Source organism: Mustela nigripes, chromosome 16, assembly GCF_022355385.1.
Source record: "Mustela nigripes isolate SB6536 chromosome 16, MUSNIG.SB6536, whole genome shotgun sequence".
Lineage (NCBI taxonomy): Eukaryota > Metazoa > Chordata > Mammalia > Carnivora > Mustelidae > Mustela > Mustela nigripes.
This window is the reverse complement of record NC_081572.1, coordinates 50615565-50638940: the sequence shown is the minus strand read 5'-3', so window position 1 is coordinate 50638940 and position 23376 is coordinate 50615565. Positions and strand designations below refer to the sequence as shown.

General features: G+C 38.9%; 1 protein-coding gene across 17 annotated transcripts in view; it reads left to right on the top strand.

Moving 5' to 3' along the window:
* Positions 1-23376, top strand: part of NCOR1 (nuclear receptor corepressor 1) — a 154708-nt gene that overhangs the window by 92660 nt on the left and 38672 nt on the right. For 9 of the 17 annotated variants that reach the window (XM_059380628.1, XM_059380640.1, XM_059380632.1 and 6 more), the window contains 8 exons: positions 2-141; positions 6258-6384; positions 7545-7607; positions 8903-9455; positions 11560-11689; positions 13997-14192; positions 20172-20345; positions 21086-21246. In XM_059380628.1, coding sequence (XP_059236611.1) covers positions 2-141; positions 6258-6384; positions 7545-7607; positions 8903-9455; positions 11560-11689; positions 13997-14192; positions 20172-20345; positions 21086-21246 — 1544 coding nt within the window. The remainder of the gene's footprint in view (position 1; positions 142-6257; positions 6385-7544; positions 7608-8902; positions 9456-11559; positions 11690-13996; positions 14193-20171; positions 20346-21085; positions 21247-23376) is intronic. The other 8 variants (XM_059380637.1, XM_059380636.1, XM_059380641.1 and 5 more) reach the window with 6 other exon arrangements.

Sequence of the window (23376 nt, the reverse complement as noted above, 5' to 3'; positions counted from 1 at the left end):
GGTCTTGTAGAACATGGTCGTAACTGGGCAGCAATTGCCAAAATGGTGGGAACTAAAAGTGAAGCGCAGTGCAAAAACTTCTATTTTAACTATAAAAGGCGACACAATCTTGACAACCTTTTGCAACAGCATAAACAGAAAGTGAGTATATCAGAGGTAGTGAATCACTCATTTATTATTATTATTTTTTAACTGATTTAGTTTTTAACTGATAGTTTCTTTGTTTCATTGTGTTTCTGAGCTTCAAATATGGGTTTTGAGGGAGAGTTCTTTATATCTTGTATTTTTATTTATTACATTTAACTGTGAAGGACACGCTAGTTTCTTGGCACACGTTGCCTTTTTCTCTGATTACTGCCCAGGGAACAAAATTCATGTTACTAGTAATGGTACTGTGATTCAGTACTTCTGAATCACAATAGATGGGATTTGAAAAATATAAATATTTTGGAGTTTGAATTGAAAACTTCAGTTGGAGTTCTGTTGACCTTGTTGAATGAATTGATAGGGCATATTAAAACCATTTTCTCTGGGGCGCCTGGGTGGCTCAGTGGGTTAAAGCCTCTGCCTTCGGCTAAGGTCATGATCCCAGAGTCCTGGGATCAGGCCCTGCATTGGGCTCTCTGCTATATTTAAAAAATAAATAAATAAAACCATTTTCTCAGAAAAAGACCCTGAGATAAATAATAAAACCAGAAAGTATAAATTTTTTTTTAAAGATTTTATTTATTTATTTGACAGATAGAGATCACAAGTAGGCAGAGAGGCAGGCAGAGAGAGAGACAGGAGGAAGCAGGCTCCCCCCTGAGTAGAGAACCCAATGCGGGGCTCGATCCCAGGACCCTGATATCATGACCCAAACCGAAGGCAGAGGCTTTAACCCACTGAGCCACCCAGGCGCCCCTCAGAAAGTATACATTTATTGAAAATTCTTTAACGAGGAAGTTCCAGTGCTCTCAGTCTACAGAGCTCTTTGAGGATTCCATGAGGCCAAAACTGTTTTTGTAAAAATATTAAGATGTTACTTGACTTTTCTGCACTGTGTTAGATTTGCATGGATGGTGTCAAAGAAAAGGAGAGAAAATGCTGGTACCTTAGCATGAATCATGGCAGGGCACTGCTGTGCTAAATACTCAGTGTATTCATCATTTCGGGCATTTACAGTTTAACAACAAATATGCCAATTTCACTTGTCCTTGGCAAAGCAGTACAAATTAGCTTTATTAAGTCCTGACCCTTGAGTACATGTGTGTGATAAAATGAGAAGTGTGCATAAAGACCTTTCGTTCTGTACCAGGATATTCGGATTCTGTCGAGGGAAAGTACTTTTGCAGTTGTTTGAGTTCCAAGCTGAACTCGCCTCCCTTTTTTATGGAGTTTCAGTTTTAATTGGAAAAATGACAGAAAAACTATGGTTTTTCAGACTTGGATCCTTGGCAGACATTTTCTTGAAAATGAGTGAGACTGTCTTTCAAAGAAAGCAAGCAGAAGTATTGTTGCCACTTTTAAACTTCAAGCTTTTAAGCAAAAATTAGAATTTTGGAAAATTTGTCTTCCTCACAGTAACACCCAAAGACTTTTCTGATGAGATCAGTGGTAATAATAACTAGTATGATATATATTTTTAAAGATTTTATTTATTTATTTGACAGATATCACAAGTAGGCAGAGAGGCAGGCAGTGGATGGGGGGGAAGCAGGTTCCCCGCTGAGCAGAGAGCCCCATGCGGGACTTGATCCCAGGACCCTGAGATCATAACCTGAGCTGAAGGCAGAGGCTTAACCCACTGAGCCACCCAGGTGCCCCCTAATATGATATCTTGATAAACAGTGAAATTATATGCAGATTTGAAAAATCTGTGTAACTCCCATAATTTCCAGATGACCAATTTGTGATTCACAATGCATGTTATGTATGGATAGAAAATGTACAAAATACTTTTTAATAGACCAAAGTTCAAGATAGATAAATGGATTTTAATAGAGTACAAAACATTTATTGATATGGTTTCAGATTTCATACTGTAGTTACCTTTTAAGAGATGATTACTTGCTGAATTTTGGTACAATACCAAAGAATAATAACCATGGTCATTTGAAAAGATTGTTAAAATATGCTTCCCTTTTCGACTACATATCTTTGTGAGGCCAGACTTTTTTTTTTTTTTTTTTTTTTGGTAGCAGGCTCCACACCTAACATGGGTGGGGCTTGAACTCACAACCCTGAGATCAAGAGTCATATGCTCTACCGACTGAGCCAGCCAGGGGGCCCCCAGACTTTTTTTTTTTTATATGTATATTTCAGCCAAAATAATACTGTGTCTGCAGATTAGATTATATGTAGAAGCACATTTGAAAATTGTGCTGTCTTCTGTGAAGGCAAACAGTAAAAGAAATTTACAAAAACATTGAAAAAGCTACTTTTCACTAAATTATCAAACTTTTGTTTTGGAATATAGTTATTTTGTATTAATGTTTTTATGTTGACATGTAATAGGTTTATTGTTATTTTTAAATGAATTATATTTTAAATGTTTTTGCTTTAATTCAAATATGGTAAGTATCATTATATCTGTCTCATGAATAGAACCGGCTTAGGGTCTTGAATGCTTTTTACGAGTGCTGTATCCTTAGACCAGAACATTTTGAGACTCACTGAAGAAGGATAGAATGGGTAATAAAAGGATAGATATTTAATTTTTTTAAATTTATTTTTTATTTTTTGTAACCATATAATATATTTTTATCCCCCGGGGTACAGGGAGATATTTAAATTTGTTAGGGTTTGAACTTTTAGTAAATAAGAGTGTATGAAGTATGACATTAATTTAAAAAGTTATATACAAAAGACCTTTTAACATTAAAAATGAAGATGTAGGGGCGCCTGGGTGGCTCAGTTGTTAAGCGTCTGTCTTCTGCTCAGGTCATGATCCCAGGGTCCTGGGATCGACCCCCACATCAAGCTGCTTCCTCAGGAAGCCTGCTTCCCCCTCTCCCACTTCCCCTGCTTGTGTTCCCTCTCTTGCTGTGTCTCGCTGTCAAATAAATTAATAAAATCTTAAAAAAAAATGAAATAAAGGTTAAAAAATGTGTTGTGGCAATTAAAAGGGAAGAAAATAAACATAACAAAAGGTCTGACAAGAGAGACTTGACTTTATCAAATACTATTTAAAATGTTTGGGGAGAAAATCAAGTAAAGAATATATCAGACATGTTTTTAAAAAGATAAGTCAGGGTTCTCCGGAGAAACAAAACCAACGGGGGGGGGGGGGGGGTGGTAGGGTGTGTGTGTGTGTGTGTGTGTGTGTGTGTAGAGAGAGTGAGAGAGAGAATATGAAGATTTATTTTAAGAAATTGGCTCCAGTGATTGTGAGTGCTTGGATCTGATGGTGAAGGCTGGCAGGCTGGAGACTTAGGAAAGAGTTGCACCTGGAGTCCGGAGGTGATCTGCTGACAGGTTATCTTCTTGCAGGGGATGGGGAGGGGGAGATGAGGGGGCCATCAATCTTAGTTCTGTTAAGGCCATCAGTTGATTGGGTGAAGCACCCGACCCCTCCCCCAACATTCTGGAGGTTCATCTGCTTGTTAATCTCATCTAAAAAACACCTGCACAGAAAAACCCAGGATAATGTTTGGCCAAATGTCTGAGTGCTGTGGCCCAGTCAAAATGGCACATAAAATTACCCATCATAAATATCTTTAAAACTTCTTGTTCTAATCATTTTAATAACAATGGAAATAATAGGGACTGTAGGCTTCCTTTTTTTTAGAGTGTTTTATCATTTTCTTTTTTTAAATTTTATTTGACAGAGACACAGCAAGAGAGATTCATGGAAGCAGGGGAGTGGGGGAAGGAGAAGCAGCTTCCTGCCAAGCAGGGAGCCCCATGCTGGGCTCAATCTCAGGACCTTGGGATCATTACCTGAGCTGAAGGCAGACACTTAATGACTGATCCTCCCAGGTGCCCCTAGAGTGTTCTGTCATTTTCAAAAAGGTTTCAAGAAAACATGACAAAATGTCTAATGTCTATTAAAATGCAGTGCAAGATACATAGGTGTTACATTTCCATAGGTTTGAATTATTACATTAAAAATTAGTGAGTACTAGGGCACCTAGGTGGCTCAGAGAGTTAAGCCTCTGCCTTCGGCTCAGGTCATGATCCTAGGGTCCTGGGATCAAGCCCCGAATCAGGCTCTCTGTTCAGCAGGAAGCCTGCTTCCCCTTCTCTCTCTCTCTGCCTGCCTCTCTACCTCCTTTGGGATCTCTGTCAAACAAATAAATAAAATCTTTTTTAAAAAAAAAAAAAGAGCAATTATGTGATGCCTAAAAATATTGGAGTCTTTGTAGTCTTTCTAAAGGTTTTTAAAGAGCATGGCCAGAGGATTCTCCCCTTGCATTCTTTTTTTTTTTTTTTAAAGATTTTATTTATTCATTTGACAAACAGAGATCTCAAGCAGGCAGAGAGAGAGGAGGAAGCAGGCTCCCTGCTGATCAGAGAGCCCTATTTGGGGCTCGATCCCAGGATCCTGAGAACATGACCCGAGCCCAAGGCAGAAGCTCTAACCCATTGAGCCACCCAGGCGCCCCTCCCCTTGCATTCTTGTGAGGAATGTAGTGATTATTTTGTTTAGCCTCAGAATTAGATCTAGCTCTAACAGTGGACACTGGGATATGCTTTCTTCCTCTTGACTTAGTTACTGCTTTTAGGTTGGATCCTAGCATAGAATTTTTTTTTTTTTTAAGATTCTTTTTTATTTATTTATTTGACAGACAGTGATCACAAGTAGGCAGAGAGGCAGACAGAGGGAAAGGAAGGGAAGCAGGCTCCCCACTGAGCAGAGAGCCCGATGTGGGGTTCGATCCCAGAACCCTGAGACCATGACTTGAGCCGAAAGCAGGGGCCTTAACCCACTGAGCCACCCAGGCACCCCCAGCATAGAATTTTAACAATCGGGATAGCAATAATTTATTTTCCTCTGTGAGTAGTGTCCCCGGGCGGGAGGCCTGTAGCTAAAGTCTGGTGAGTATAGGCTCAGTAAGAGGCAGTGAACAGAGCAGTGTCAGGGCTGGGATCCCCAGGTCTGCAAAGACAGGAGACCTTAAGTTTCATAGTTAGCAACATGAGATTAAAAATATAATAAATAGCTGATGTCTTAACTTAAATACATACACGTATGCTCTTACAGATCTGTGATCCCAGTAGAAGAATGAGGAGTTTTATGTAAACACATTGTTTGCAGAAGGAAAAATCCTGTTTAAAAAAAGGGAATTTGTCCTCATAATAGCAAAGGCAGTGACACCGATGATCCGTTATTGCTTATAAGAGCACATAATTCTTCCTGTTAGAGAAGGATGGTTATTGCAGCATTATTAACAGTGCAAAACTTTAAAATTGCCTAAATACCTTAAAATAGGAGAATTTTAAATATCTGTTGGTACAGAGTGTTTTTATGGAAGTATCAATAAATATAACATTTTTGAAGAATTTATAATGAGTGGGATAGGTAACTACATTGGGCAATCCTAGTTTTATTTACATGTACTATACATAAACATATACGCATACACGCAGATAAAAGACTGAAAGGAAGTGTATCAGTATAGTCAGAATCTCTGGCTGGTGCAATTATGAGCCATTATTGTTTTGTTTTTCTTTCTTCTTCTTTTTTTTTTTTTTTTTTTGGAAGATTTTATTTTATTTATTTGACAGAGATCACAAGTAGGCAGAGAGGCAGGCAGAGGGAAAGGAAGGGAAGCAGGCTCCCCGCTGAGCAGAGCTCTATCCCAGGACCCTGAGATCATGACCTGAGCCAAAGGCAGAGGCTTTAACCCACTGAGCCACACAGGCGCCCCTGTTTTATTTTTCTTAACAATTTTCTGTGTTCTCCACATTCTAACGAATATCTTATTTTTGGTAGAAAACAAATGCACGTTATTTTTATTAGAAAAATACATTATTTGAGAGGGAAAAATAGCAAGAGGTTTGTGAATTTTGACTCTTGGTACATATATGGTGGCGAGTAGTTTGAAAAAAGTTTCAAATGTAACTTTTGGTCAGTTTGATGAGACCGATCCGTTCACACAGAAGGCCAATTAGTGGTTCCATAGAGGCAACTGAATATCCACCAGAACCGTTGTCAGACAGGCAGCCTTCTTGTTCAGTGTGTGTGTATCCATGTTCTATGTTATTTCAGATGTGAGAGTTTTCCTTTCAGCTATTTAAATCATAAATAATCCAACGCTCTTTTGCTCCTTCAGACTTCACGAAAGCCCCGTGAAGAGCGAGACGTGTCCCAGTGCGAAAGTGTAGCTTCCACTGTTTCTGCTCAGGAGGACGAAGATATCGAAGCTTCTAATGAAGAAGAAAATCCAGAAGACAGCGAAGGTATCTTAAAATCTTAAATTTAGTTGCGACTTCTACTAGTTCAAATTATCTAATTATTAGCTTAGTCATTTAAGAATTGCTTCATTAAGGAAAGAGTATATTCAGTGTTTTCATAGATACCTTATGCTTGAGCACAATGTATGTATTCATTCAGTCAACAAATCTGTATGTAGCACCTGTGATGGTCCTGTTGCTACAACCAGAAGAGCTTTAAAATGGCAGTTCTGGGGTGCCTGGGTGGCTCAGTCAGGTAAGCGGCTGCCTCTTGATTTTGGCTCAGGTGGTGGTCTCAGAGTCGTGAGATCGAGCCCCACAACAAGCTCTGAACTGAGCATGGAGCCTGCTTGAGATTCTCTCTCTCCCTCTGCCCTCCCCCCACTCACGCTCGCTCACTCTCAAAAAAGAAAAACAATTTAAAAATAAATAAATTAAAATTAAAATTAAAAAATAAAATAAAATGGCAGCCTGGTATCAGTACACTGTTTGTGCATCAATGTCACTGCTACCTGTATGTGTCCGGTTAGTATCATTGATTCCATTTCTCTTTATTGCAATGAGTTTGGTTTTCTGTTCTTAAAATGACTCACGTATGTCATATTTATGTTTTTGTGTAAAAAGAATTAATGTTGCTAGAAGCCCCAGTAGAAAAGAATGTCAACCCAAGAAACATAAGACAGAAATAAAATCCTTTTTGTCGCAAGTTAATGACCACTTCCCGAAAAAGTAAATATTTTCTTGAGGTTTTGCTAGTTAAAAGTTCCTAATTCATTTCAATTTGCATTACTTTTAAAGTTTCTTTAGATTTCTTTTGTGAATTGAGTGCTTCGAAGTAGGAATTTTCAGTGATTTTAGTAGCTCTTTATATATAATATCTTACACATGTTCATACTTTGTATACACAAATATTTTCTCCATCTCATTCGCTTTTTGTTTTATTTTAAATTACCAGAGTTTAAATTTTGTATGTAATTAGAGCTGCTTAAATACGTTACTTTGAAGACACTCCTATTTTAAGCTGAGGAAGTTCTATACCTTCCAGGAGTTTCAGAAACAGTAGATTTCATTTTATTTTTTTCTGCAAGTTGTTGTTGGCTTTGAAACTTAAATTTTGTTTTGAATGGGTTTTGGCTTTGAACATTAAGTAGCTTTTTTTCTGTGAGGTTTTGTGGAAAATGAGGCCCGTGTGGCAGGAATGAAGAGAATACTGGAGCAGCAGAGTTTTGGTAAGATTTGGCTTTTAAAAAGCTCCCTCTGGCGTCGTTGTAGAGATTGGTCTGAGGTGGAAGATAGGGAGAGTTGCTTCTGGACTACAGGGGCAGTTGAGCAGTTGAACACAAGTGGCTGGACTCAGGGAATGTTTTTAGAGAGAAAATCGGTGATACTTGTCTGCATAGGATATGGGGATTAAAGCGAGGAGAAGTAAAAGATTATCCCTTAGAGGTTTCTGGTTTAATTAGTAAAAAACAGAAAAGTCCATGGACTTAGTCTAGTGTAGGAAATACTGGATTTGTGATTCCTTTGAAATACCTGAGTAAAGATGTCAAGATTAAAACTGTATTTTATATCAAGTGAAACCAAGGATGTGGGGAAAGGTCAGGGTTACAATGTTAAGTTAAAAGTCCATATAATGTTACTCTAGAATTTTCCTGTCTAGTGCAGTACCCACTAGACATATGTGGCTATTGAGCTCTTGAAATGTGGCCAGTCCAAATTGAGATGGGCTGAAAATGTAAAATGTAATCAGATTTTGGAGACGTAGTACCAAAAAAAGTAAAAATCTTATTACTAGCTTTCTATATTACTATATTTCCACATGATTACATGTTAAAAAGATAGTATTTCAGTCCTATTGGGTGAAATAAAATACGTTGTTAAACCTAATTTATCTCTTTTTATTTTTTTAATGTGGCCACCGAAAAAATGAAAATTTCAGGCAGATGTAGCTCATATTATGTTCCTGTTGGATGGTGCTGTTTTAGACTGTCAGACCTCCTGGGTCAAAGGAAAAGCACACCACAGGCTGGTAGAAATAAACCAAATACCATTTTATGGAATGGTTTCTTGTTTAGTTTTGGTTTTGCATCTGTCTTCATTTTTCAAATTTAATATAAATTTCATTCATCCATTCATTCATTCATTTATATTTATTTATTTAAAAAATGTTTTTAAGAGTTCTTATTTATTCACGTAATCTCTACACCCAGCGTGAGGCTTGACCTCACGACCCTGAGATCAGTAATTGTATGTGCCAGTGATGGAGCCAGCCAGGTGCCCCTCATATAAATTATTTTTAGATATTAAAAGCTCTTATGCTTTCAGTTTCAGAAGGTGAGGACCATTTGACCTCTCCCTTTCATGCTCTGTGAACAAACACTCTAGCTTCCCAGTGGCCTTAAGACTTCACTGAGGCCATATAAGGAGTCTCATTCGTCCCAAACAACTACTTTCAAGCATGGCTTCTGTCACCACCTGAAACATGTTCATTATCAGATTTTTATGCTGTATCATTATCTTTAAGGTGCTGAAAATAGTTCTGATACAGAAAGTGCTCCTTCTCCTTCACCAGTTGAAGCTGTCAAGCCCAGTGAGGATAGCACTGACAATGCGACTTCTCGAGGAAACACCGAACCTGGGGCCGAGCTCGAGTCCACTACGGAACCCGCACCCAGTGCATCTCCCTCCTCCGCAGCTCAGAGTGGAAAACCTGTGGAAAGTGAAAGTGTGGAGACGCAGGTGAGCGACAGCACCCCCACGGAGGCAGCAGAGCCGATGGACGTTGAGCGTCAGGAGCACAGTGCTGAAGTGCCTTCCGTTCTCGATCTCCCCACGACGACCAAATCAGACTCTGGAGACATCGAGATGAGGGCGCCAGAAAACAACCCATCTAAAGTCGAAGGTGATACCAAAGAAAGAGACCTAGAGAGAGCCAGCGAGAAGACGGAGCCTAGAGATGAGGACTTGGTGGTGGCCCAGCAGATAGGCGCCCAGAGGCCGGAGCCCCAGTCTGACAATGACTCTAGCGCCACCTGCAGTGCAGACGAAGATGTGGATGGAGAGCCCGAGAGGCAGAGGTGAGACTTGCTCCTCTACGATTATCCTGTGCTTTGCTCTGCAAGAGGCTAACTGAGTCACAGGGTGCTGGCTGCGGGGATTATTCCCGTGTGAATAGCGGCAGCTCAGAGGTGGTCCACATGCTTTTAATACCGGGTCATGAAGCCGTTCATCTGTTTCAGTAACCAAGAACAACTGTGCGGTCGTTCATTTCCAATGAAAAAGATAATGTTTTTCTACCTCGGTTGTTATGTGCGTTTCATATGTAACAAAGAAGGGGATTTCATCTTACAAAGCTTATGATGGATGGATGACTGCCATTCCTGGTGTTGGAAGTGGTAGGATGTGGTGGTGAAGGTAGAGGCAAGAGGCATTGGCTTATTTGCGCCAAGACCATACAGCCTCAGAGCAAGGCCTGCTGTACCTGTGTATTAGATGATAGAAAATGTTGACAGGAGAAACATGTTATGTGTTCTGAAAATATTTTAGAAAGCATAATTTAGATACAAGATTGTGGTAATTATATGATCACTTTGTATAGCAGTTAAAATTTTAGATTACTAATTTAAAATATATGTAATACAGATTAATATAGAACTACTTTTAGTCATTTAATTCGCAATATAAAAATATCTTCTACCTTTATGGTTTTTATAAAAATTACAGTAATGATGACAGTAAAATTATAGGAAGAGATACTGCTTTATTTAATATATGTACTTGCCTTGGGATTTCCTTCTCCCTGAAAGAAATAGAATCACCTAGGGTCACAGTAGAACATTTGATTGGTACACATTCTAGAAATGAATTTGACTAAATTACCATTTAATCAGAACCTCAATTCAACTCTTACCACCACTCCCCCCCGCCACCGACCCTGACCACCCACTTTTTAATAAGAAAGAGGCAAATAAGCCACTTAGCGGAGAGCCAGATTCTCTTCATCTAAGATGAGGATTGTTTGTGTTTTCCACTATTGGTTTTAGTAACTGTATTTATAAATGAAGGAAAAATTAGGATGATGGTAATTTTCAAGGAGGAACATCCTAAGAGCTGAACATGATAGTAGTCTTAAAATTCAGAAATTCCTTGTAAATACATGGTGGTCTTTGAGTAATGCTGTATGTCTACATCACGTCCAAACTATTAAAATAACACTTTCACTTTCTACATCTTTAATACCGTCTTTATTCTTCATGTTAAATGTTTTCTTTTATACATTCTAATTTTCTTATCAGTTTGTATTTTTTTTTAAATGTTTGTCTTCCCCCAATAACACTGAAAAGTCTGATCCAGCCTGAAAGGTATGGCATTAGTGTATGATCCCCCCAGTTCGCATACTGGGTGTCGCAAAATCCAGTGGAGGTGCTGAAACTGAGTGAAGCAGGCCGAGTGTAGGATGGTGGGGGCTGCAGGGGACAGAGCAGCACGTGCCGTTGGAAAGGGCAGCTGCTGCACGTTCAGCACGCGGATGCCACGTGGCCATGCCACTTCTGTGTGGCCATTTCTTTCCATTCTTGGTGAGAAACCAGGAGTCTGGAATTTGGGGTGAAATTCTCAATTTTAGAATGGTGGTGGGCAGATGTTTGAAAAAATAGCCTATGATCCTGGCAAAACATCCTGTATCAGGTAATTAGTTCAGAATCCATGTTAGTGGTAGATTAGGACCTGGTATTTTATAATGGAATTTGTTCAGACTGGATGGTTAGATGCAGATAAATTTCAACCTATAAATCAATATAATCTTTACCTGGGAAATTAGCATTATAGATTCCCCTTTTCCTTACTGTTCAGACATCTTCTAAGGTTGATGTGTTGTGTGTGCACATACATATTAACTTAGAAGAAATTATGATTAGGGGTGCCTGGGTGATGCCATGGTGATGGACTCCATTTGGGCTCATGATGTGACCTCAGGGTTGTGTGAGTGAGCCTTGCATCGGGCTCTGTGCCTAGTGCAGAGTCAGCTTGAGATTTTCTCTTCCTCTGCCCCTCCCTTTTTTCTCTCTCACTCTCTAAAATAAATAAATAAATCTTTTAAAAAAAAAAAGGAATTAATAATTGTACATTTAAAGTCTTAAGTATGAATGCTTTAATTTATCTTTTTTTTATTGCCAATTGCAGAATGTTTCCTATGGACTCAAAGCCTTCATTGTTGAACCCCCCTGGATCTCTATTGGTCTCATCCCCAATAAAACCAAATCCACTGGACCTGCCGCAGCTTCAGCACAGAGCTGCGGTTATCCCGCCAATGGTAAGTTTTCAAAGTGAGTAGAGAAATGAAGTTGAGAAACAAAGCCCTTCAGAGACGTTTCTTTTCTTTAATCAGTACTTGATTTCTTGAAAAAATTATGGTGCAAAACACACAACATAAAATTTATCATCTTACCTATTTTTAAGTATATGGTTCAGTAGTGCTAAGTATATTCATGGTGTTGTGAAATAGATCTCCAGAACTTTTTCATCTCCAGAAGTGAAACTCTCTTCCCGTTAAAGCACAAGGCTCTGTTTCCCCTCCTCCCAGCTCCGGACAGCCACCGTTCTACTTTCTGTCTCTGTGAATTTGGCTAGATACCTCATTTAAGTGGAATCACAGGGTATTTGTCTTTTGTGACTGGCACGTTTCACTCAGCATAAAGTCCTCAGGGTTCATCCAGGTGGTGTCATAATCTCCTTCCTTTCCTTTCAGAGGACTAATATCCCATTTTAAGTATATGCCACATTTTGTTTAGCCATTCAGCCATTTGGCTGTTTGCTTTTTCAAATGGATTCATTGTGATGGTTGACTGAAATGGTGATTTCCATTTCAGGGGGGGAAAAAAAAACCACCAAAGAAGTATATAATCCTTTAGCCATAAATATCTGTAAGCTTTGTTTTTGTTTCGTTTGTTTTCCTATAAGACAGTAGCAGAATTAATATATAACTAGATTTTGAACCTTTAGAATGAATTCTAATTCTAGAGATTACAGCTAACTTCAGTATACAATTCCAAATTTAGTTTTATTTACATTTTACATCAGTAATCTCTACAAGTTTGACTCTCTTTTGACACTGAATTCCAAACTAGTGTGTTGCTCCTTTACATAGGAATGTTTTCGCTCTTGCTTCACTAGAGAGGATAAAAATTTGTTCTGTCTGACATGATAATTGAGGAAAGTTAAGTGTGTGCTTATGATAGACTCCAAAAAAAACATCATTAAACACTTGTTCATTCATTGATTTACTCAGATGGACTTTTATTAAGTGTCCGCCCAGTTCAAGACAACATTGTTAATGCTGTATGGAATATTTAATATATTGTAATCTCTAACTTCAAAAAACATAGAGATTGCTCTTGATAGTGAGACATAGAAAAATATAATAAACTTAAAGTGGATTATAAAAATGTGATGCTCTGTTAAGTTTAAAAATGCAGTATGGTCATTTCAGAGGAAGGAGAGCTTCCTTCTTAATGAGACAGCTAAAGAAGACTCCGCATAAGAAATAATATTTTGGTTGGACCAAAGCAGTTCATTTGGCTTTATAGCAAAAGGAGGAAGAGCCATGTTTACATACAAGCCAAAGCACAAAGGCAAGAAAATTCTGTGTATGTTTTGGGCTCAGTGAAAAATTCTACTTATAGTGTCAAAAACACTGTGGAAGTCTTTATTTAGATAATAGGTTCTAAAAAACTCAGATCTGTACTCTTCCCCAGAATTTTTTGTATTCATGAAGTAATGGACTGTGTTAGAGGCTGTTTGTTTAGTATTGAACCAAACAGGTTGGGTTCTTTCCTTCCTGAAATGAGAGAGACAGAAAATAAACAAAACAGCCATATTATTGTGAATTGTGCTATTGTAAGCGCTGTCTGTGTTCCCTGAAAGAAAGAAACAGGACTGCCTTAAGGAGGAGAAAGGGGAGGGACGGTTAGGGATGGCCTGTCCGAAGAGGTAACATTCAGCTCCCGTCCTGTTTGTGTTAGTGAGTTGGTTGTGGGAGGTGAGGCGAATCAGTCAAGGTTGTCTGCCGGGTTTCTGGTCTCAGCTGTTAAGGTTCCGTTTTCTAAGACGGAGGTAACTGAAGAAGCATTGAATGTAGGAAATGAACAGTTCCGTTAAATGCTAGTTTAGAGGTGCTTTGAGATACCTGCGTGGAGGTGTTAGGTGGCCGTGCTGTGAGTATGGGACTTGGAGTAAAAGTCTTACAAATAGAAATTGATGAGCCATTAACATATAGATGGCATTTCAGTGCGCAGAAGTGGTGTGCATACTTAGAGAACCTAGAGGGGAGGGCTAGGTGTCAGGGCTGAGCCACCAGGGGTTAAACCATCGGAAGTTAAAAGCAGACTGCAGTGTTTTAATTCCTGATTTAGATCTCTCTTATCACAACTTACGTGATTTATATTGTATTCTGAAAGTAAATATTCAGCACTTGAAGTATTTCATACTTGAAGATTAGTTTGACCAAAAAATGGCAAAAATCCCATCAACTAGTATGTTACAGAAATAAGCATTATTCGCAACAGAGGGTCTCAATGTTATGTCGGTCATTGGCGTATTTAGATTTTTTTTCTTCCTGTAGGTTTCCTGTACCCCATGTAATATACCGATTGGAACCCCAGTGAGTGGCTATGCCCTCTACCAGCGACACATTAAAGCAATGCACGAATCCGCCCTCCTGGAAGAACAGCGGCAGAGGCAAGAGCAGATAGATCTGGAATGCAGGAGTTCCACCAGTCCCTGTGGCGCCGCCAAGAGTCCAAACAGAGAGTGGGAAGGTGGGTAGAACTATCCCCTCAAAGCATTTCTCTGAAGGGAAACAAAACTATACTCCTGAGTAGTGTCCTTTGTGCTTTGTAGTTTATCTGCATGTCTGTTGATTAATTCTTCTTGTCCCCAGCACGGAACTCCTTTAACCTGACCTCCGTTAAACTTCTGAGGAATGTTAGTATTATTGACTACTCATAGGCAGCAGCAACATTGTAATGGTTTTTGTTGATACAAGTTTTCTGGTATTTTTATCTCTCTGCTGAAAGACTGTAAAAGCCATGCTTTGTGCTCCATTCGCCTGAGTTTTCAGAGTAAGGGAGAATTGTTATTCTGTCCTCCCAGTAAATCACATGTAACCACAGGGTAATACTCATTCTCATTGATATGATGGGAGACAACTTTGTGTATTGTGCCGGTTGTACCCTGACTCACCCCTCACCCCAGCCTTCACCACTTGTGTGCCCAAGGACAAGTCCTGAAACTTAAGTTACAGATCTGTTTATCTGTCTCTCTATTTCCATCTTACTGAGATTACGACCCATAAGAAAGAATTAGCATTCAGTGTTGTTTTGTAACACATGGCTCAGCATTATTCTTTACGTAATATTATATGTAATACATACGCAATTTATAATAATAGTGTACAGTGCATACGTAGTATAATAGATACCACAAAGGTACAGTTATCATTATTATGTCACTATTGTTATTTCAGGTGACAGATTCGAGTTGTGCATGCTTTTTTTTTTTAAGCTTTTTTTTTGTTTTTAAGTAATCTCTACACCCAACATAGGCCTTGAATCCAAATCCCTGAGGTCAAGACTCCCATGCTCCACCCGCTGAGCCAGCCAGGCACCCATATGCATTTTCTTTTTCGTTGTGCATGATAAGCTCAGTTTCTTTAAAAAGGTTGTGGGTGGGGGATGATTTCTCAATTGTAATACATTCTTCTGTCATGGTTAAGAAATGGAACATGTAGACAAACCATAAGTGACTCTTAATCTCACAAAACAAACTGAGGGTTGCTGGGGGGAGGGGGTTTGGGAGAAGGAGGTGGGATTATGGACATTGGGGAGGGTATGTGCTTTGGTGAGTGCTGTGAAGTGTGTAAACCTGGTGATTCACAGACCTGTACCCCTGGGGATAAAAATATATGTTTATAAAAAATAAAAAATTAAAAAATATATAAATAATAAATAAATAAATAAATAATTTTTAAAAAAGAAATGGAACACGTGTTCTGGTTGATAGTTGACTTATGCTACAATATGCTTAGAATATAAGACTATTAAGGTCTTCGTTACTATGCTTTAGGTTTTTTGGTAATGATTCAAAAGACTCTTTTCAGTGCCTTACACAGATAAGTAAGAACAATTAGCTGTAGAATGTCATGCATTTCAAGGGCTATTTAATATAAAATCAGAACTGTTACTTAACGGATCTTGACCACCACCACCTTCTCAATGCGACACCCCGCCCACCCCCGTTTCACCAGTAATGAGTTACTAGTTATATGGCACCCTGAACCTCTTATGTTAGAGTTTTAAATATAAAATTGCTGGTGTTTTAAGTATAAATCTTATGCTAGTAAAAATGTGAACCAGAGTAGTAATACCCAGCAAGGCTGGGTGTATCATAGGTGCCAAATGAATATTTCCTGAATGAAGGTAAAAACACTGATGGTTTGGGAGCTTTTAGTATATTGCACAGGGAGAATTCTCAGTTGCTAACTCGGTAATTGACGCAGTGTGTACTCAGTAATTACATGTTGAAGGAATAAATTAAATGGAGTATAAATGGACTTAGCAGAAGTGTTTGTCTTTTGAGCAGTCCAATTATGAGAAAATCTGTCATGATGAGAATGATAAATTATAGAGTAATTTAAAAGTCTATTGATGCATTCCTTACATAAATGATTTAGAGTAAGTGTTGAGAGAAGAACTAAAACCTAGAAAAAAGTGACATTCAAATGGTATTTGCCAGAGTCATGCTAAAGCTGAACATTATTTAGTTAATAATAACTGGATCATTCTATAATATGCGTATCATATGGTTATTGTAAGACCTCAGTATCTTTTCTTAATCTACTTTATGAGTTGGGTTGTGTTTGGAAGCTGGAGAGACTAAATCCGGCTAGATCCCAAATTCTGAGACTCTAAACAATGAACTGCATTTCTCTGTGGTCAGTCACATTAATCCATGTGGTTTAGATCAGAGTGGTATCCTAATTTTTAATCAAATGCAGTGGTCTTAAAACCATACTGTAATTATATTTTTCGTTTAAGTCATACTGAGATGTTTATTAATATGACATCAGTTTGATTCAAGGTGACTATAGAAACTGGGGTGGTTTACATTTTATCTCAAGGTTAAGTTTTGTTTTAGCTCATGTAGTATGTTTGTATAGTTATTTAACCGAGTGCCTGAAGACTCTCCTGAATTTGTAGCTATCCATAGTTCAGTGGAAAGGATTATTTCCCTTATACTTAACACATCTCCCTTGTATAAGTATATACTTCCACTTATATTACTTATATGCATAATGTTTGATACAAATGTTTCCAGTAAAACATCATAGAACAGTTTATAGAATGTTAAATACAGTGAGAATGTTTATTCACCTGTAAACCATCGCCAGACTGGCATAGTTCACTTGAATTAGGACATGGTTTTGACTTTTCCCTTAATGGTCTTGTTTAGAGAGTAACAGGCAGCATCTGTTTGATTGCATCGTAATGCTAGCGAGTGGCGCAGTTACTCTAGGTGTACCCTTTCTAAGTGGCATAAGCCTTTCCATCTGTAGAGACACCTAGGAAAAACCTGAGAGAACAGTTGTTTTCACTTTCCAGGAGCATTAACACAAGGTAACCCCTACTTCAGTGTGAAGCCTTCTCCCTGGAGTGAGGGAACTCAAATGTACACACGTAGGGAGAGTTAGAATTGAACTTCCAGTTCAGGTTTAACAGAATCAGTTCAGTCCAATTAGGAGTTAATCCTTCTCTGCAACTAAATTTAATCTGTTTATTTTCTTGTTTATTTTCTTCAGCCTGAGTACATGATGGTTTAAATACCTGTATTTAGAACCATCTAAATTTCTTTTTCTTTTCTTTTTTTTTTCTGCTTTTTCTTTAATACTACCTTGATAAGACAGTTTCCACATTATTAGAAACTTACTGGAGGGCGCCTGGGTGGCTCAGTGGGTTAAGCCGCTGCCTTCGGCTCAGGTCATGATCTCAGGGTCCTGGGATCGAGTCCCGCATCGGGTTCTCTGCTCAGCAGGGAGCCTGCTTCCTCCTCTCTCTCTGCCTGCCTCTCTGCCTACTTGTGATCTCTGTCTGTCAAATAAATAAATAAAATCTTTAAAAAAAAAAAAAAAAAAAAAAGAAACTTACTGGAAATGGTAAAACAGTCACACAGAATTTATAGTAATAATTTTACCATGTTAAATTATCTAGAAAGGAAGACATGATTTTCTTTTTTTAAATTGGTTTCTTTTATAAATCTGCACAGCATTGGAACACTTAATCTAATTCATTATATTACTATATCTAAGAAGGGAAGAGTGCCATCATCTTTTCTTCTTTTTTGCTAAAGATTTTATTTATTTATTTGACAGAGATCACAAGCATGCAGAGAGGCAGGCAGAGAGAGCAGGGGTGGTTGGGGAGCAGATTCCCTGCTGAGCAGAGAGAGCCCAATGTGGGGCTCGATCACAGATCATAACCTGAGCCAAAGGTAGACGCTTAACCCACTGAGGCCAACCAGGAACCCCGTGGAGTACCATCATCTTGATGGATACCCCAGAAGCATCTGAAATTCAACACTCAGTGCTTCAGGGAGACATTGCCATGTGGGGTTTAAAAATTTTTTTTTCTATTTACTTTTTTGTTTTGTTTTGTTTTGTTTTATTTTGCCATGTGGTTTTGAGAACAGAGTCAGACTTAGACTCTGATAGCAGACCTTTGTGGCAAGACAGTGTGATTCTTTTAAGTGTCAGTTTCCTCATCTGTGATATGGTGTTAATAATCTCATTGGTCATGAGGGCTCAGTGAGATAATTCATGTAATTCACAGTGCTCTGCACAGAGTACAGTGTTAGCTAGTATTACTAGAATTGTTTCTGGTTTTTATTTTTTTAATTTTTAATTTTTTATTTTATTTTTTGGTTTCTGGTTTTTTAAAAATACCTCAGTAAGCTGGAGAACTCTTTCTTTTTTTTTTTTTTAAGATTTTATTTATTTATTTGACAGATAGAGATCAGAGGCAGGCAGAGAGAGAGGAGGAAGCAGGCTCCCTGCTGAGCAGAGAGCCCGATGTGGGCTCAATCCCAGGACCCTGCGACCGTGACCCGAGCCGAAGGCAGAGGCTATAACCCACTGAGCCACCCAGGCGCCCCTGGAGAACTCTTTATGCCATCTTCCACTTAATAGTGAAATGCTAGAGAAACTGTCAGGTTCCAACTACTACTTATTGTAGTGCAGTAAAGAAAAAAAGAAACAAAGATAGAAGTAGCTATTTGAAGGGAGAAAACAAATCTTCGTTCACAGGATAAGAAATCTGCCTAGAAAGCCTGTAAGAATCAACTGAAAAGTGATTAGAACAAAAAGGAAAGCTCATTAAGTTTCTCAGAAAAAAATGGTCTACAGAAATCCACATCTTTCTTTCCTGTAGCTCTGCAATAATCATTTATACAAGTAAACTCACGCATTGAAAAAGATGGCTTTCCAAGGGCGCCTGGGTGGCTCAGTGGGTTAAAGCCTCTGCCTTCGGCTCAGGTCATGATCCCAGGATCCTGGGATCGAGCCCCGAATCTCTGCTGAGCAGAGAGCCTGCTTCCTTCTCTCTCTCTCTCTCTCTGCCGGCCTCTCTGCCTACTTGTGATCTCTGTCTGTCAAATAAATAAAATTTAAAAAAAAAAAAAAAAAAAAAAGATGGCTTTCCTAGCAAGAAAATGTAAGGTACCTATAAATAATTTTTAGCAGGAAATGTAAATAAGAGCTATATGAAAAAGACTAGATTCCCCAGAAAGCTCATTATTAATAGAGCATCAGGTCTCCTGTATTCATAAATTTAATGCAAGTCTAATGAAAATTCCAATGACATTTTGTTTGGAGAATTATTTTAAATTTCGATTTATCTGGAGGAATAAATGTAAGACTAGGTAAGCAAAAAAATAATAAAATGAGTGGGAATTTGTTTTGGGAGACATTAAAATAGCCCACATCTAAGTGGTTTGGGTTACAGATGATTTTCATTTTCCTTTGTACTTTTCTGATTTTTCAAAATTACAATGTCAATTTCATTTTAAAAAGGAAAAGAATATATATATATAATTATATGTATTTTTAAGTCTTAATGTGACTGCATATCTGATATCTTTAAATGCTCAAAGTTGTTTTATGCTTTATATGGAGGTAAATTATATGAAGTAATTTTTATTAGCATTATGGTAGTAAAATTCCCAGTTTATAAGCTTGTGTAGGTTTTTTGGGTTAGTTTGATCTGTGTCAAAAATTTAATTTTAATTAAATTTAATTTTAATTTCTCTGAATATTAAGTGGTGGGTTTCAACAGGCTAAATTGAAGAGTTGAAAATCTCAGAGCTATGACTGATTCAAGCAAGACTTGAATTCACCAAATGGCTGGATAATCTGATGTTTACCTGTTGTGATCTTTATTACATGTGAAAACACCTGGTTTTCCTAAGAAAGAGAAAGAGAAGTTCTTTGTCCTTTAAAGGGAAAAATCATAATTGAATATTTGAGGGTTTTATTAGGTCATAGTGATGGTGCGTACACAGAAGATACAGATGTATAGGGTTTTTAAACCTCTCTGTGGGTGGGTTCCCTCCTCTCCCACCAAGGAATTTTAGATTTTAATATTAGTATATAGTCAGATCTGCCCCTGGATGGTGTGGGCTTAGTCCTTTCACACTTACTATTTTAATTTGGGGTTCTTCCCTTACTTTGATAACTTTAACTTTCATAGGAAAATCAGTCGCCTATATGCCTTATGCTGAGGTCAGACGTGCCCTAGAGCAGGAAACACAGATGCACAATACCGCAGCAAGGTCAGCCTCACCGTGTAGGCTCTCTCCGAGAGAAGCCAGTAAAGCCGCTCTGCAGCCTGGTATGAGTGCAGCCCGCTCTAGTATCCCTCCAGGTAAATATTGTTGCTCTGCGCAGTGGCTGCTGGCCATCTTCCTGCAGGTGCGAGACATGGGGGGTGTGATCTCGTGAATGAACTGCCTTTCCCAGACACGTCCTTCCTGTTTCAGAATTATTTTCTTGTTTCTCTGCATCCCATCGTCTGTTCTGTTCAGTTGAGATTCACTGGGCCCCCGGGGAATTTTGTTCCCACATGCGTACCGTGACACTGACTGGCTTTCAAGAGTCCATATACTTCGAGAAAATCTTTAGATCCCCTCCCTGACACAAGAAATCCCGGTCTGTGAGAGCCAGAGTCAGTAAATGTCTCTCTTAAGTATGCATGATGTAGAGAGGCGTGCAGCTGGCGGTCGGCCATGTGTGCGCGTTCTCCCCAGTGGTAACATGAGTTGCCCCTAAAAAGCAGGTCCAGCGAGGGACGGTGAGACAGAGATTATTAAAGACAGTCACTTGCCTGTGCTCAGCAGAGATCGTTTGAAATGAACATCAGCTTGAAAGCTCTGGTTTGACAAGGAGTTGAATATTTCAACCTCACAAATACCATGTGTGACCTGAATATGTATATGGGTTTAATTCAAGTTGAAAGAGAAATTCAAAATAGAAGTGTTCCTCCTCAGCCTTATCTTGCAACTTAAAATTCAATGTGTGATATAAAAATTCAGGAATGACTGAGATAGAGTGTTGCAAACTACGAAACTGACGATTTTAAATCATTTTTTCCCCTCCCCTTAAAAGTCCTGCAGCCTGCTCCACATCAAGTGATAACGAACCTCCCTGAAACGGTTCGCCTTCCCACAACTCGACCCACCAGGCCACCTCCGCCTCTCATCCCATCATCCAAAACCACAGTGGCTTCAGAGAAACCATCTTTTATCCTGGGAGGCTCCATCTCACAGGTAAAATGCCTTCCCTGCCCAGGAAATTTCTGTTGATTATTGCTTTGGTGAAAGTTCTCCCTTTTTGTCACTAATATGTCAGAAATAAAAATCTATCTGTGTGTGAAAAGATGATGACCAAAAAATACGGCAGTCATCATCTTCCGTGCCGCACACAGGAAGTTTGTGTGAGTTGGGTGCCCAAACTGAGTGCCCGTGGCACACCATCTGGCTTGACTTAGGCACTTCTGTTCTCTGAGGTTCAGTTAGCCTAGATCCTAAAGGAGTTTTTTCAAGTACTAGAGTATGTGTTGACTATTGAAAGGCTCTAAATATTAAATTGTGCTTGATTGATAAGCCCTAGTTCATTCTGACTTTGGCCATTATAACTTTCTTTTTTCCCCTCTGGTGCATTGCTATCAACATCCATAACATATATCTAAATATGATCTTATCTTAATGGTTGAGAAGTTTTGACTGATGTGCACGACCAGCGGGAAGCACTCTCCTGTCGGCTGATGAACCATCGCATCACTTCCGAAGGTTCTCTTAGCGCCTTCTGCCTGAAGCAGCCACTGGTTCGCTTCCTGTTGGCACAGATCAGTTTTGCCTTTCATATAAATGATCTCAAACAGTGTGTACTCTTCCGTGTCCGTCCTCTTGAACTTAGCGTAATGGCTGTAGGGATTCATACAGGTTTTGTGTAATCAGTAGTTTTCTTCTTTTTTATTGCTGAATACTGCTGCGCTGTGGCAACACATGCCGGTTTGTTAACCCGCGTTTTCATTAGTGGAAGCCAGAGCTGTTTCGGGCTTTTGGTTGTAGTGAACAAAGCAGGCACGAACGTTCTTGTACTGGCTCCTTATAGACATTTGTCTTTATTTCTCCTGTGTAATCAACCCCCGGAGAGAGCACTTGTTCGATAATATGTGTGTTTTACTTCATAATTTCCCACAGTGGGTCCACTGCCACCTGAAACGTAAGCCTTCACGTTGCTTCATTTGCTCTTGGCAGTCTTTTTTATTTTCGTCATATTTCATTGTGGCATTTAGTTTGCATTTCCCTGGCAGCAAATGAGGTTGAGCACTGTTTTGTATGCTTATTGGTCATTTATACATTTGATGGCAAATTGACTGTCATTATCTGTTTTTATTGTTTTTTTTGGTTATTGATTACAGAAGTTCTTTACGTATTGTGGATGAAAGGTCTCAGTTATATATTAAAATATTTTCTCTTTTCTGTGGCTTGTGTGTTTTGTTACTGGTATGTTTTGATGAACAGAAATTTTAAATTTTGATGAAATGTTTATGTAAATTTTTTCTCATTCTCTAAGAAATCTTTGCTTCATGGTTGTGGGGATATTCTTGTGTTTTCTTCTTAAAGGTTTATAGTTTGGGCTTTTACGTGTAGGTCGGTGGTCACGTGAAATTAAGTTTTGTGTGCAGCCTGAGGTCAGGATCAGCGTTCATTTATCCTTTTGGGTTTGCAGTTCCAGTAACACCAGTTAAAAAGCCTTTTCTTTCTCCATTTGATCAGTTCAGTGCCTTCTTCAAAAATGATTTGGCTCTGTGTTCAGTCTCTCTCTGGACTATCTGTTCTGTTCAGTTGATCTGCTTGCCCATAGTTTTGTTAGCACCACAGTTTTGATTATTGTAGCTTTAAGGTAAGTCTTGAAATCATGTGGTAGGAGTCCTGTAAGGGCTTTTACTTTTTTTTTTTTAATTAAAGATTTTATTTTATTTATTTGACAGACAGAGATCACAAGTAGGCAGAGAGGCAGGCAGAGAGAGAGAGAGGAGGAAGCAGGCTCTCCACTGAGCGGAGAGTCCGATGCGGGGCTCGATCCCAGGACCCTGCGATCACGACCTGAGCCGAAGGCAGAGGCTTTAACCCACTGAGCCACCCAGGCGCCCCAAGGGCTTTTACTTTTTAAGATCACTTTGGCTCTTCTATGACTTTGGCGTTTCTGTACAAATGATAAATGTCAGCTTCTAACAAAAATTCTGCTGGGATTATGGTAAAAGATTGCATTAAATCTATAGATTATTTTGGGTTGGAAAGGAAGGTCTTTTTTTTCTTTTAAAGATTTTATTTATTTGTTTGAGAGAGACCATGAGAGGGGAGAAGATCGGGGTTGGGGGGGGAAGCACT